General features: G+C 36.2%; 1 protein-coding gene across 1 annotated transcript in view; it reads left to right on the top strand.

The window, feature by feature from the left end:
- DBT (dihydrolipoamide branched chain transacylase E2) overlaps positions 1 to 14,946 on the top strand; it is a 46,022-nt gene that overhangs the window by 24,258 nt on the left and 6,818 nt on the right. Inside the window, exons 5-9 of the mRNA XM_012654836.1 lie at positions 4,780 to 4,901; positions 7,385 to 7,601; positions 8,245 to 8,411; positions 12,232 to 12,309; positions 14,538 to 14,729. Of these exons, the coding sequence (XP_012510290.1) occupies positions 4,780 to 4,901; positions 7,385 to 7,601; positions 8,245 to 8,411; positions 12,232 to 12,309; positions 14,538 to 14,729 (776 nt within the window). The remainder of the gene's footprint in view (positions 1 to 4,779; positions 4,902 to 7,384; positions 7,602 to 8,244; positions 8,412 to 12,231; positions 12,310 to 14,537; positions 14,730 to 14,946) is intronic.

Here is a 14,946-nt window from a genome sequence, read left to right as displayed (position 1 = left end):
GTTTGAGGTTGCTGTGAGCTAGGCTGATGCCTTGGCACTCTAGCCCAGGCAAGAGAGTGAGACTCTGTCTCAAAAAAAAAAGAAAGGTAGGACAATTCACTGAATAGTCAGAGACACCACGGTCAAATTTAGAACTTAGATGTCCTGAATTCTTGTTCAGAATAATTTCTACTATGACATGCCTCTAAAACCTGGAAGATGGCTTATTGAAGGCTTCCTATTATTTATTTAACTTTTATTATTATGAAAGCAGGATGTGTGCATTGTAGAAAGTTCTAAAATACAGAAAACCAAAAGTGAAAAAATAAAAACATTCCTGCTACTCAGAAATCATATTCTTAACACATTAATGTATATCATTCCAGATATTTTTGTAGGACATATATATACATAAGTATTTTTTATCAAAATAATATACTGTACATGCTGTAATCTAATCTGTATGCTTAGTTAACCTGTGTTTTCATGACAATATATTTTCATTTTATATGATCGCCAGACAATATTTAAATTTCTTATATTGTCCACAAATGTCCTTAAAATTTCAATTGTTTTTTTTCAAACTAGGATCGAATACAGGACTGCACATTGCACCTGGTTGTTACATCCCTTAAGTGTCTTTTAGTCTATCTCATCCTCCCCTACTTTTGTTTCATGACACTGACATGAAGAGACTGCCATTTGTTTTGCAGAGTATTGAATCTTTTGGATTTGTTTTGTTGCTTCATGGTGTTAACTTTTTCCTCCAGTCCTTATATTTCCTTCAAACTGGAAGTAAGATTTAAAGGCTGGGTTCAAGTTAAATATTTTGGCTGGAACACATCATGGATGATGTTGTGTACTTCATACTGCTTTACATCAGGACACACATGACCTCTGATGACCTGCCGTAGCGATGCTAAGTTTAAACACTGAATCACGACGGTGATACCCTTACCCCTCCATTGTACAATTATGTTTTTCCCTTTGTAACCTGAAAGTTATGTATGTGCTGTTACTTTGGCACTATATAAGTAGTTTATAATAGCACTTGAAATCTTTCCTAAATCAATAATTGCTTTAGTGGTTGTAGAATGATGATTTTTGGATTCTGTCATTCTTTTAATGTTACTAGCTGGCATTACTCCTCTCATCACTTGGGGCTATTAGTTAATATGAAATACATAAAGTTCCTACTGGAAAGACAGAATAAATGCTTTATTCTTTCCTTTTACTGATTCTCAAAATAAGGAGTTGCTTTAATAGCCACTTCAAATGGTGAAACTAATTTTTCCAGCTTCCTCTTTGTGTGTCTGTGTATATAGTCATGTGCCATATAATGACATTTCAGTCAGCAATGGGCCACATATTCAGTGGTGGTCCCATAAGATAATATTATAATAGCATATGTTTACTGTGCCTAATTGAGGATTCCTGCCACCATGGGAAAGTAATAAGGGAAGAGAAAGAGGGATATAAGCTTTAGCAGTATACTTTATAAAACTACTATATTTCTGCCATTATGTTGCATTTACCGTTTAGCATCAACTTCTGTCATTGATTGAATGCTTTCTCTGTGCTGATGTTGTATACACAATCTCATTTAATCATATTTATATAATTATCAGCATTAAACACATCCACCATTGTGACTCAGTTTGAATAACTTGCCTATGATCACATGACTATTAAGTGGTAGACCTAGAATCTGATCCTAGCTCTGTTTAATTCTAAAGCCCATGCTCCTAACCACTTTGTTCCACTGAAAATTTAGTACAGAGAAGATGAGTATCTGCTCCATTTGGCATCTAAAACAGTGGAACTGAATTTCGAACAATGTACATATACATATTAACAAAATTCTGTTATAACAATACAATTTAGAGTTTACATAAGTACATAGACTTTATAATATTGAAATTGTTTACAGGATTAATACAAAGTATTTTAGAGTTTTTAAAAAAGCTCTTTCACATAAAACTTTTCCAAGAATATAGCGTATCATTTAATTAAATTATATTCGATAACATAAATTACAAGTTCAATGCCTAGGCATAGTAGATGCTCAAAAACGGTATATGTAACTGTTAATTTTGTACAGCTAATTGTGGATTGATTGATTGAATTAGCTGTTTTAATAACTTGAAGTGAAAAAGAAAGTGCAATGAAATCTCATCAGTTTGGATGTCATTAGTTCTCACTTTATGATCATTTGGACAGGAACTAAAGTTTATATTTGCGGTATAAAGAAAGGCTTCCAAACATACTCGAAAACTTTCGTATTTCAAAACATTTTCATCAAAAGAATTTCACTCAGTTAAGTGAGTTGATTAGGCTATTTAATGTTCTTGAAAATTGTTTTTGAAATACCTAGGAATATTGCAATTTCACAGTTTTGTTATTTTTACCAATTCAAGTTACTCTTTTATTTAGTTAACCTGAAATAATGTGGTTTTATTGTAAGTTTGCTTCACATGAGGAATGACATCAACACTGAATTGATAGACTTCATGAGGAAAAGTGCTTACTTACTAGAATTCTTTTGCTCTTTCTTAAAATTTAGTTAAAGCTTGTGAAACTGTACTCTAATTCATAAACTAAAAGACCAATCACCAAAAACTAAAATCTCACATTAGAATGTAATGCTAGAACCACTAAATTGCATTAATTGGGGAGAATCTTGAAATTTGAATTTAGTCTTAACTCCATCCCCCTTAGAGTCTGTTTCCATGTTGGTAAAATTGAGAAATCTGCTCTGCATACTTACAACATTTTTGTGATCATCAAAGGAGAAAATATGTTACAACACTGAAAATTATTTAAAGTGCTATGAAATAAGATGGTATTTTATTTAAGAGAGTGTTCTTCCAACAACTATTAATACATTACTGTTACAAATAATATGAGTGACTCCTCACAAGTAAGTTTGTTTTGTCATTCATGTTTACACCCAAGTTATTCTAAAAGGTAGTACTACGTAGCTAATATATCACAAAATGATTTCCAGACAGGTGAGTTGCAGTAAATTGCTTGATCTTTTGGAAATATATAATAATTTTGATATATATTTGGATATTTATACATTTCTCTTACTTCAGCAAATAGGCATTGTTCAAGTTAGTTTTTTTTTTTTACATGAGAACTCTCAAACTACCAAGTTAGTATTTAGTATTTGGGGTTCCTACAGTTGAATCTTCTGATTAGTTCCTAATGCTAATCTTTCTTACTAGTCTCTCCAATAACTTTAACAGATGTGGACAATCTAAGGGATTCTGAAAGTTCAATGTAATTATGCCTTGAACTATAGGAATTGTATTCCAGCTACTTTGAGCAGAGAGAAAATTTACTAGGGCCATGAACTAATGGAAGCAGCACAGATTGAGTCAGCCCCAAGGATTGAATTTCAGCTGTTGGATTTATTAGGTGTGTGTCCTTGGGCCGATTCTTTCATCTCTCAGACCTCATTTTTTAAAAAAAATCTATAAAATGGGGATAATAACACCTATCTCACACAGTCGGAATGAAGATTAAATTAAGATATTGCATATTTAGTGTGGTATTTGACACCTAATAGGTGCTCAATACAAGTTTATTTTTTTTTTTCCTTTCCTTCTTCATCCTTAGGGAAATTTTTTTATAGTTCCACTGGGCCAATTCATAGACTAGTGAAGAGGAATGAATGGACTGTCTTTCCATAGTTGCAGCAGTGGAAAATTTTTATTTGCCTAGAGTTGTATGTCAAAGCATCAAAGCAAACCCAGTTGTCTGTTGATTTTGAGAAGTCCTATCAGTCTTTAGTTTACCAATTCAGACAGATTCTGCTATACATCATTGATTTCCTAACAGTAGACTTCGACAATTAAATGCTCTCAAAAACAGTTTTTTTTGCTTGTAAAAATACATTTGCTAATAGCCTGAGATAGTTTTTCTAATATCAAGACTCCATAGAGAAAAGAACAACCAAATTAGCATTAGCTACAGCATGTCTTGTAAGCCATATTCAAAGCAGAGCAAACTTTTTTTTTTTGAGACAGAGTCTCACTCTTTTGCCCGGGCTAGAGTGAGTGCCGTGGCGTCAGCCTCGCTCACAGCAACCTCAAACTCCTGGGTTCAATTTATCCTTCTGCCTCAGCTTCCTGAGTAGCTGGGACTACAGGCATGCGCCACCATGCCCGGCTAATTTTTTCCTCTATATTTTTAGTTGTCCAATTAATTTCTTTCTATTTTTAGTAGAGACGGGGTGGCCCCCTGAGCTCTTGCTCAGGCTGGTCTCGAACTCCTGAGCTCAAACAATCCACCCACCTTGGCCTCCCATAGAGCTAGGATTACAGGCGTGAGCCACCGCGCCCAGCTCAGAGCAAACTTTTAAGTATTTTATCATCTCAGGAAAGTGTCTAAGATTGTCATAGATTTTATGATTCTTTTATATAATTTACCTCATATATGATTCTTTTTTCTTACTATTTATAAATGAGGATTTTATTAGGAAAGTGTTTAAAATACATGTTTTAAAATTCATTGAAGAAACTCATTTTTTAACTTGTAGCTGCAGTGACTTTAACAGAAGTGAAGTATACACCAGGTACTAATAATTAAACAGTACCAGGTACCAATATATACCTACCCCTACTCCACCCCTGCTGTTAAGATAATTGTGTTTTCCTTTTTCTGAAGTAACTCAACTATTAATGCATTTAGACGACAAACTTCAAGTTGAATTTATTAAGATATTATATAGGCCACTAAGATTTTTTTTCTTTTTGTATTTCCAACTGAAGTTAAGTTTTACCTCGTTACCAGATTCAGAAGAAGATGTTGTGGAAACCCCTGCCGTGTCGCATGATGAACACACACACCAGGAGATAAAGGGCCAGAAAACACTGGCAACTCCTGCAGTTCGCCGCCTTGCAATGGAAAACAATGTAAGTTCCTATGTAAGTCTGAGACTGCATAGACAGTATACGTTTGTATCTTTGAAAAATTAGCCAACTTTCCCCTGATGAAATGGCTCAAGTTAGAATTAAAGAAAACAGGAAAATATTTGTTACTAAAATGTGATAGTTGTATAAAAGTACTTGGGAGAAATGAGAAGTTGGGTGCATGTGATTGATTTATTGAAGGAGTGAAAACCTGTAAAGGGAATGAAGGAAGCAGAATAGGAAGAGAAGGAAACAAAAGGAAATGGGCCGGATGCGGATATGGTATCACGGATCTGTCCTAACCTGAAGGGGATGGGGAGAGCCATTTTGTATTCCCTCTGCGGGTCATTGACTGAATGGAGGGTGGAATGCCAGGCCAGGGGGCTCCCTGGCACTCTCATAAGTATTTGCATATTATCTCATTCAGCCCTGTGAGATAACAGGCTATTCTAAGACTTGGAGAGGTTAAGTGACAAGTCTGAGGACACAGAGCTAACACAGCATCAGAGCTAGAATTCCAAAGTGAGTCTATGTCACTCTGAAACCAGTGCTCTTAGACATTGTGCGGTGCCTCGACAATCACTGCCTCTATTATTTGAGCACATGCCGGTATTTGAATATACACACATTATCTCTGATCTTCATGGCAACCCTGTGGGATGGTTTGGATTATTCCCATTTCCCTGATGAAAAAGGGCAGGAAGGTTGGTTAACTATCGAAAATCAAGTAAACTGAACTGGGGATTTGAACATAAATTTGTCTGTTTTCAAAGCCTGAGTTCTTTCCACTGTGCCCCACAATGCAGACTTGTTGTTTGTCTGTTTTTGAGAAAAGTAGTTATGTTACAATGGGAAAAAACAAAAGTTTACATTTTGGAAATATGTAATAGCATCATTAAAATGTTCATACCCTTTCAGCCAGTTATCCGGCCATTGGAGAACTATCCCAAGAAAATAATCTAGGATACATTCTTCCTGGTGTTTTATATAGCCAAAAATCAAAAGGTGTGTATATATTCAAAATCAGGGAAATGCTTAGGTAAATTATGTTATACACCTTTGATGAAATTTTATGTAACCCTTAAATGTGTTTAAATATGAAGACATTTAGCACAATAAAAAATAGAAATAATAATATGGAACACTAGATTAAGGGCATCAGATGAAATAATGGTTTTATATATTGCTTTGAAAGCTATAAAACATCTTACCAATTTTTTTTCTTAATTATATAGAAAGATCACTTGTAGAAGAAATGCATGATTTGGCTTTCCTGAACCACTTCCTAAAGATGTGTATAGTAACTAGAATACTGATATGATTACTAGAAATTAAGTAGTAGATTTTATTATTATAAATCACCTTTTTCTTCTTGCAGTTTGCATATTTATAAATTGAATTTGTTTAAAACTAAAAACCAGTGGCATTTACAGTTATTTATAATTGCCTAAAAATTATTTGTTTAAATTCTCAGAGTTTGTTATAAACTTAATGTTTGACATAATAAAGTCCTTTATTCTTTTAAAGTTATTTAAAATGTTATCTTTAGAGCTGCACTAATACAAATGAAGCTGGACTTAACCCTAAGAAATTAATTAACACACACTATGTGTGAGGATATCATCCAAGCTTATGTGTTTATTTGTATTTAACTAGAATTAACTGTTTTGTACTGATCTTTCCAAAGCAACTATCAGAAAAAAACTAATTTGAGAGAAGTTTGGTATGATGATTATTTAAACAATTACCTGTTTAATTGGTCACCAACATCAGACACATTGGTCTAAATTTGTTATAGTGTTATTTCTTCTTTAAACTCTCAAATTCTCTCTTCTTAGTTATTGCTATTTTGGAAATGGGGTCTCACTCTGCTGCCCAGGCTGAAGTGCAGTGGCCCAATCATAGCTCACTGCAGCCTTGAACTCCTGGGCTCAAGGTATCCTTCTGCCTCAGCCTCCTGAGTAGCTGGAACTATAGGCATGTGGTACCGTGCCTGACTAATTTTTAAATTTTTTTTTGTTGTGGAAGCAGGGTCTCATCATGTTGCCTAGGCTGGTCTTAAACTCCTGGCCTCAAGTGATCCTCCCTTCTTGTCCTCCCAAAGCACTGAGATTACAGGCGTGAGCTACCACACTTGGTCCAGTTCTCCCTCTTCTTATATAGTCTCCAAGAGTAGAAAGGATTGAGTAAAAATTATGCAAGAGATTTTAAAATACCTGACTATTTAAAAATGCAAGTTTTTATAATAGCTATGGATTATATAGATACCTCATAGTTACCAGTGTGTACAAAAGTAATAAATGATTACTTGTATAGGATAGCTATAGCTTATCTAGTAAGACAATGCAAATGTTATTTCCTTGTACTAATTTATTGGGCAGATATATATTTTTACCTTCAATTTATTAAATTCCATTTTGAAACTTTAATAGTTGATTCATTTTTAAGTAGTTGTATTTTTAGCATTAAAATATGTCATTTTTTAGATTAAGCTGAGTGAAGTTGTTGGCTCAGGAAAAGATGGCAGAATACTTAAAGAAGATATTCTCAACTATTTGGAAAAGCAGACAGGAGCTATATTACCTCCTTCACCAAAAGCTGAAATTATACCACCTCTGCCAAAACCAAAAGACATGACTATTCCCATACCAGTGTCAAAACTACCGATATTCACAGGCAAAGACAAGACAGAACCCATAAAAGGTAATAATAATAATAACATAATATAGGGAAATAGTATTCTTATTTTGGGGAAAGCTGCTTCAATAGATAAATGTGTGTAATATGTTTTTAATTCTTACTGAAGGGTAAGTTCAAATTCAACATATAGTTTTTTAATGGAGAAATAACATAGCTTTTCCAGGAAATACTTTCAATTTATATGTACTGTTAATTTCTGAAGAGTGATACCTTAGCAGGTTTCTTGGAATATAAACTTGTATACTGATCATTTTTCTGCTTGAAGACTTGCTCAGGATATTTTAAACATTCATTATTTTTAGTTAGCTTTCAAAATAACTAGGATGATTAACTTTCAGAAGAGTGGCTTTGCAAGAAAGCCATTAGGTAAATACATGGCTTGCATCCTTTTGAATTTTTTATACACCACAGTATTTAAAGCAATTACCTGCTATATTATTGTACTTGCCACTGGGTGTTGTGATGTAGTCAGTGTTCCAGCTTTGAAATTAGTGACTTTCAGTGTAATGTAATGTGATGTAGATGGTAACAATAGAACAAGTTTAATTGAGAGAATAAAGGACATTAGAGAACATTCTATTTTAGTTTTTTAAAAAGGATGGAAGGATTTAAGAATTTTAATAAGTAACGGTTGAATCTTTTCCAGGCTTTCAAAAAGCAATGGTCAAGACTATGTCTGCAGCCCTGAAGATACCTCACTTTGGCTATTATGATGAGGTTGACCTTACTGAACTGGTTAAGCTACGAGAAGAATTAAAACCCATTGCTTTAGCTCGTGGAATTAAACTCACCTTTATGCCCTTCTTCTTAAAGGTAAGATTTCATTCATTTCAAACAAGGCTTGAGAAGGACATTTAAATTTTGTTTTGTAAATATGCAATATGTTGACTATGGGTTTGAATTAAAATATTTTCATCATATCATATAGTTAGAAAATATACAAATGTACTGTTTCTTTGTTTAATAGGAATTTATAAAATTGAAATTTCTGTCATATTTTTGTCTACTTATCTCTTTGAGCTAGGTGGAGATTATCCTGCCAGTTAAGTAACGCCTTTAATTCTAAAAAGATCACTCCAGCAAAGTCATGATTTGATCTAAAATGAGACTTGGTATTGATTTTACAAATATCACTGATAGGTAGTTTCATTTATTCAACAAACTTATGTTGAGGCTCCTGGGAATCGATTCTAGTGCTAGGCTGTGGGACCAATATAAAATGGAGTAAGACCATCAGCTGACCTTGAGCAGCCCACCGTCTAGCTCGTGTTAATGACTACTCACAACAGCTACCATGTGCCAGGCTCCGTACTAAGCATGCTGTACATGTTCTCTCTTAACTCTCAGAGTAACCCTCACGTGTAACTGTTACCATCCCCACTTCCATTTAAGGCAGCTGGGGCTCAGAGAGGTTGAGAGGCTTGTCAGGGACTTCTGGCTAGCAAGTGGAGAAGCCGTTTCAGCTTCTGGTCTGCTTCACTCAGAAGGCCGCACGGTCTCCAATGCCAGCGTGGCCCCCCTCCCGCCCTTCCTCGACACTGCACCAAGACTACACCATAAATCAAATTATTGTTTTATTCGCTGATTCCTTTTTGTGGTTCTCCTTCATTGCCTTTAGGATAGTTTCCAAACTCCTTAATGTGGCATATAAATATTTTTATACATCTCTGCTACCTACCTCTCCAGTCCTCCCCTTCCTCTGTTTTAGTCATGTTAAACTACACATAGTTGCCAGAATATACAATTCCACCGCAGTGTACCCTCCTCTCTTGATCAAATACCTGGGCATCCTAAATGCTAAGTTGTGTTCAAGCACAGACCCCTCCAGCAGCCTTCTGCAGCTGTCACTGAGCTAAATACTCTGTTTCCCGTTGCAACGTGCCTCAGCGTGTGGCATGTGCTGACTCGGTTGTGTCTTCGGTGGATGCCGAACCTCACGAGGCAGAAACTATTCTCTTTTAGCTCCACTTTTTAAGCCACTATCCTAACAAATAAGTAAGTGGGTGCTTTATAAATATAGATGTGGTAGGTGTCTATAATGAAAGGAGAGCGATCTGGACTTCATTCTGCCTCTAGAGTTATCTATAGAGACGAGGCAATTGGAACAGGTGGATGACATCACCCAAGTTGTGTATGGATGAGAAGGCTGAGGGTTTCACAGGGCTAGACAGGGTGGAGTTGGCAAAGACAGTCGAAGAGGGTGTGTGGGGCCTGTGGTGGGATGACGATAGGATGACGAGGAAAGAGGCACTTAGAAGCTAAGTGTATCTATTGCTATGTAACAAGCCACCCCTAAAATTTCTCTCCCTGGCAGACCAGCCTACACGTGGTCTCACAGTGCTGGCAGGGATGAAGAGAGGGGGCAGAAATTGCTCAGTCCCTTTTATTTGCCCAGGCTCTGCTGCACCAAGTTTGTTTTTTTGTTTTGAGCTACAGTCTTGCTCTGTCTCCCTGGCTAGAGTGCAGTGGTATCATCATAGCTCACTGCAAACTCAAACTCCTGCACTTCAGCAATTCTCCTGCCTTAGCTTCCCAAAGTGCTAGGATTACAGGTGTGAGCCACCGTGCCGGCTCAAGTTTGTTCTTATCTGTTGACCAAAGCAAGTCACTAAGCTTAGTCAGCCTGAAAGAGCACTACCAAAGGGTGTGGATAAAGGGAGGTGTGAAAGAGTGGGGCCGTTGATTGAGCCTCTTACACTAAGAGAGACGAAAAAAGTTTTAAGGGCAGAGTAGATAACCGGCATATGCATCACAAAGGTTAAATAGGATATGGACTAGGAACAGGCTATTGGAGCAGTAATCTGGAGGCCACGAGTGGCCTCAGCCGGAACTGATTGAGTATTATTGAGGTAGAAGCTTGGTTGCAGTTGCTTGGGGAATGAATAGGAATGAGAAAGAGGAGCATTAGGAAAAGCTGGTGAAAGGCAGATGGGGCAGTGGGTGCAGAGGGTAGTTAAGACGGCTGTGTGCAGGAGAGTGAGGAAAGGTTCCATCTGCCTCCGCCCCTCCTGCACATCCTCAGGGAAAAATCTAGCAGTTTGTAGGCTACAGGAAAGAGCTGCAGAATCTGAAGACAAAAAAAATTGTGAGTGGGAAGGATTATCGGAGCAAGATCCTGGCATTAGGGGAAGAATGCAGTGAAGACCCCAGTGGAGAAGTTAACCTTGAAGAGCAAGAGAGCCCCACTTCTGTGTTTCTGATTGGGTCTCTCTTACTGTTTTTTGGTAACAGCAAGTGTTTTGAAGCAAGGATAGACCATCCGTTTAATACATTGAATTTCTTTTATTACCATTTTTCTTCATTGTTTCACTCTGAATGACTAATCTAAAACTAATCTTTATTTTGAAAACATAAAATTTAGCTTGCTTTGTTTTAAAATACATTTTTATATAAGTTACAGAACATTTGGAAAATACTATGAAGTATTGTACAAGGGAAAAAATAATCTAATCCGTGGGCACATATCTTGTATTTTCTTTTACAAAATTTGGATTATGCTGAAAACCCTGTTTTTATGTGTAACACTTTAGATTAACCTTAGTTATGGATTTTTACACAAAGAAGATTAAAGTTACAGTTATCAAATCAAATACTTATTAAAGCTTTCAGGTCATAAAAATGAAAGAATTTGCAGCAAATCTTTTCATTATATTTTTCTTTCACTGATCTACTTCCATACCCGTCCTAGCTAAACTAATCACTGTAACTCTCTAGTTCAAGGATTTGACATTTTTCCTCCCCTATTAAGGCCACCAACCCACAGACAAAAATAACACTTAACACAATGCATGTAAAGAACTCTCAATGGGACTGGACAAGGGCAGTAGCGGGAAGGAATTCTTTTTAAGCACAATCCTAAGCATTATAATTTTGCTATCTTTTAAATTTAATACGAGGCATGACTACCACATGCAATATGTGAACCTTGATTATCAGATCCTGGATGGGCAGAGAAACAGCTATCAAGAACATTTTGGAAACAGGGAAATCTGAATATGGACAGGAGAGAAATGGTGTTAAAAGACAAAAGGTCACAGTTTCTGTGGCTGAAAAAAAAAGAGAGAGACAGAGAGACTAAAGCAAAAAAGAAGGGGAAAGACTAAGGGAGAAGGAGGCAGAGAGGGAAAACAAATGCTCTTCAGTGAGACTCAGGCACTAGAGTAAATGTTTGTGCCAGCTCAGCCCTTCATTTGGCCAAGGACACCAGGTGGAAAACTGACCTTTGCTGGCCAGTGCACTTTGAAATCCTTATTACATGTTCTTTCTACGTAGGGAAATAGCTTACCTGTCTTTTTGTGTTTGAATTCCTAGTGTATATTTGGACTACAGGTTTACTTCTCATGGAAATCTTAAGACTACGTGTAAGTGAGGAAATCACTTATAAAAATCTCCTTGATCTTTACAAGCTACCTGACTGCTTTAAATCTTTTATTCTGAAATGATTAGGGTGACCCAGTTCTGCACTGCTTGAAGGTAATATTGGATGTGCCTACGTACATGGAGACTTGAAATTAAACTCAGCATAAATAGGAGCTCTCTCCCTCCTTCTTTTAATATTAATACTTATTGCTTGGAATCCCCTACCCCTTCCGAGTTAAAGGTGCTAAAGTTGCAATCTCTTTCTGTTAAACAGGCTGCATCCTTGGGATTACTACAGTTTCCCATCCTTAATGCTTCTGTGGATGAAAACTGCCAGAATATAACATATAAGGTTGGCTATACAGTGTGAAAATGTTCTTGTTATAAGTAGAAGATAGTGCCAGTGTGCTTGTAGGTTAGAGAGGCTTCTATTGTCCCTCAAATAGTGGTCTTTTTTAGATTAGAATTAAAGATATGGGATAAAACATTAAACTTAAGTATAATTTATTGCTATTTTTGTTTTTACTGGTTAATCATGCTACTATTTAGATATGGAGATTGGCATTTTTAAGCTTTTTTGGTTTTCTGCTTAAAATAATGGAAATATATAGCTGTACAGCAGTGGATTGTGTTACCTACCCTACTTTACCCTCTCAAAAAGAAGCAGCTCTCTCAAAATTGAATTCCTGAAATGTTAAGAATAATTTAAATGAGAAAAGTAGTAAGTTTGAATTCAATTTGAGTGAACTCTTCTGTTCGGAGTGAAACTTTCTTAAGACTGAGAACTCAGGGATGCCATTCCTGTGTATGTTTCTCATTAGAAATATACAACTAGGAAGTGAGTTTAGATATTCTGGAAGTCAGATCTAGAATATTAATATGATTAATACAGCTGGCTATATTTATTTTTATTTTAATATTTCCTGATTAAGTATATACTTGTTATAAAAATTTCAGGCAAGAAAATGATGTTTACCTTCAAGCCCACGATCCTAATACAACTTACTGTTTATGTTGAGATACACATCCTTCCAGGATTTTATTCTTATATTTATTCTCATATACTTTTTAAAAAATATATAGAATTATTCATATTTTTCTTTATCTCACTTTTTTCTTCTTAATATATTATGGACATCATTATATGTCCATAAATACAGCTTTGTTTCCATTTACTTAGCCAGTGACTTATTGATAAACATTTTGATCGCTTGCAGTTTCTAAAACTTATAAACAATCTGTATACAACATCCCTGTGTATTGGTATATACTTCTGCATTTAGCTCTTTAGCACATATTCTTATAAATTTTGTTGCATATTGTCATATGTTTTCCAGAAAGTCTATACAGGTTGAGTATCCCTTATCTGAAATGCTTGAGACCAGAAGTGTTTTGAATTTCATTTTTTTTTTTCAGATTTTGGAATATTTGTATATATATAATGAGGTATCTTAGGGATAGGACCCAAACCTAAACATGAAATTCATTTATGTCTCATATACACCTATATACATAGCCTGAAGGTAATTTTATACAATTCTTTTTTTTTATTTTAAGAGATAGCATCTCGCTCTTACCCAGGCTATGGAGTGCGGTGGCTGGATCATAGCTCACTGCAGCCTCAAACTTCTGGGCTTGAACGATCCTCCCACCTCAGCCTCCTGAGTAGCTCCTCCTGTATGCACCACCACTCCTGGCTAATTTTTTAATTTTTTGTAGAGACAGGGTCTCACTATGTTGCACAGGCTGGTCTTGAACTCCTGGCCTCAAGCAGTCCTCCTGCCTCAGCCTCTCGAAGTGCTGGGATTATAGGCATGAGCCACTGCACCTGGCATTATTTTTAATAATTTTGTGCATGAAACTAAGTTTTGACTGTAACCCATCACATGACGTCAAGTGTGGTATTTTCCACAGGTGACATCATCGTGTTGGTCCTCAGAAGATTTTAGATTTTAGAACATTTTGGATTTTGGGTTTCAGATTTTCAGATTAGGGATGCTCAACCTCTCCCAGCTTACATTTCCAGTAACAATAAAGGGAAATAGCCTGTTGCCCTATATTCTTATCAACAAAACATTATCTTTAAAAAAAATCGCTTAGAAATTATTTTAAAATTATTATTATTTTTTTAAGAGGCAAGGTCTTGCTCTGTTACCAAGCTGAAGTACAATAGTATGATCACAGCTCATGGTAACCTCAAACTCCTGGGCACAAGCGATCCTCCTGCCTCAGCCTCCCGAGTAGCTAGGACTACAGGCATGTGCCACCACACCTAGATAAATTTTTTTTTAATTGTTTGTAGAGTCAGGGGTCTTGCTGTGTTACCTAGGGTGGTTCCGAACTCCTGGCCTCAAGCAGTCCTCCCACCTTAGCCACCCAAAGTGCTGGGATTACAGGTGTGAGCCACTGCACCTGGCCCTTTTAAAATTATTTCTTTTAAATCATTGCCAATCTGGTAAAAATAATTTTTGCTGGTTGTTTTTAGAAGACTGTGTAATTTGACCTTTTCTTTGCTATTAGCTTATTTATTAGAAGGCCTACCATTAATATATAGTTTTTTTTATTTTTTTTATTTTTTAGGCTTCTCATAACATTGGGATAGCAATGGATACTGAGCACGGTTTGATTGTCCCTAACGTGAAAAACGTTCAGGCCTGCTCTGTATTTGAGATTGCCGCTGAACTGGATCGGCTCCAGAAATTGGGCTCTGCGGGTCAGCTCAGCACCACTGATCTTACAGGAGGGACATTTACTCTTTCCAACATTGGATCAGTAAGTAATAGTAATATTTTGCGGGGAACGTGGCCAGTGTTCCCCGCAAAAAACCAGGTCCCTTTGGTAGAGTTGCAAGGGATAAGAAAATAATAGAGAGAAATGGAAAATGGAAGAAACAAAAGAATACACTGAGACAAAGGTATAGTTTTATAAGTTTATAAAGATTATAGGCAAAGCGGGAGCTCAGGGGGCTCGGACCTCTCCGTTGGTCTCA

The sequence above is a fragment of the Propithecus coquereli genome, unplaced genomic scaffold (assembly GCF_000956105.1).
Source record: "Propithecus coquereli isolate 6110/MARCELLA unplaced genomic scaffold, Pcoq_1.0 Scaffold45, whole genome shotgun sequence".
NCBI lineage: Eukaryota > Metazoa > Chordata > Mammalia > Primates > Indriidae > Propithecus > Propithecus coquereli.
Note: the sequence above shows the minus strand (reverse complement) of the source record. Positions and strands in the feature narration are given on the sequence as shown.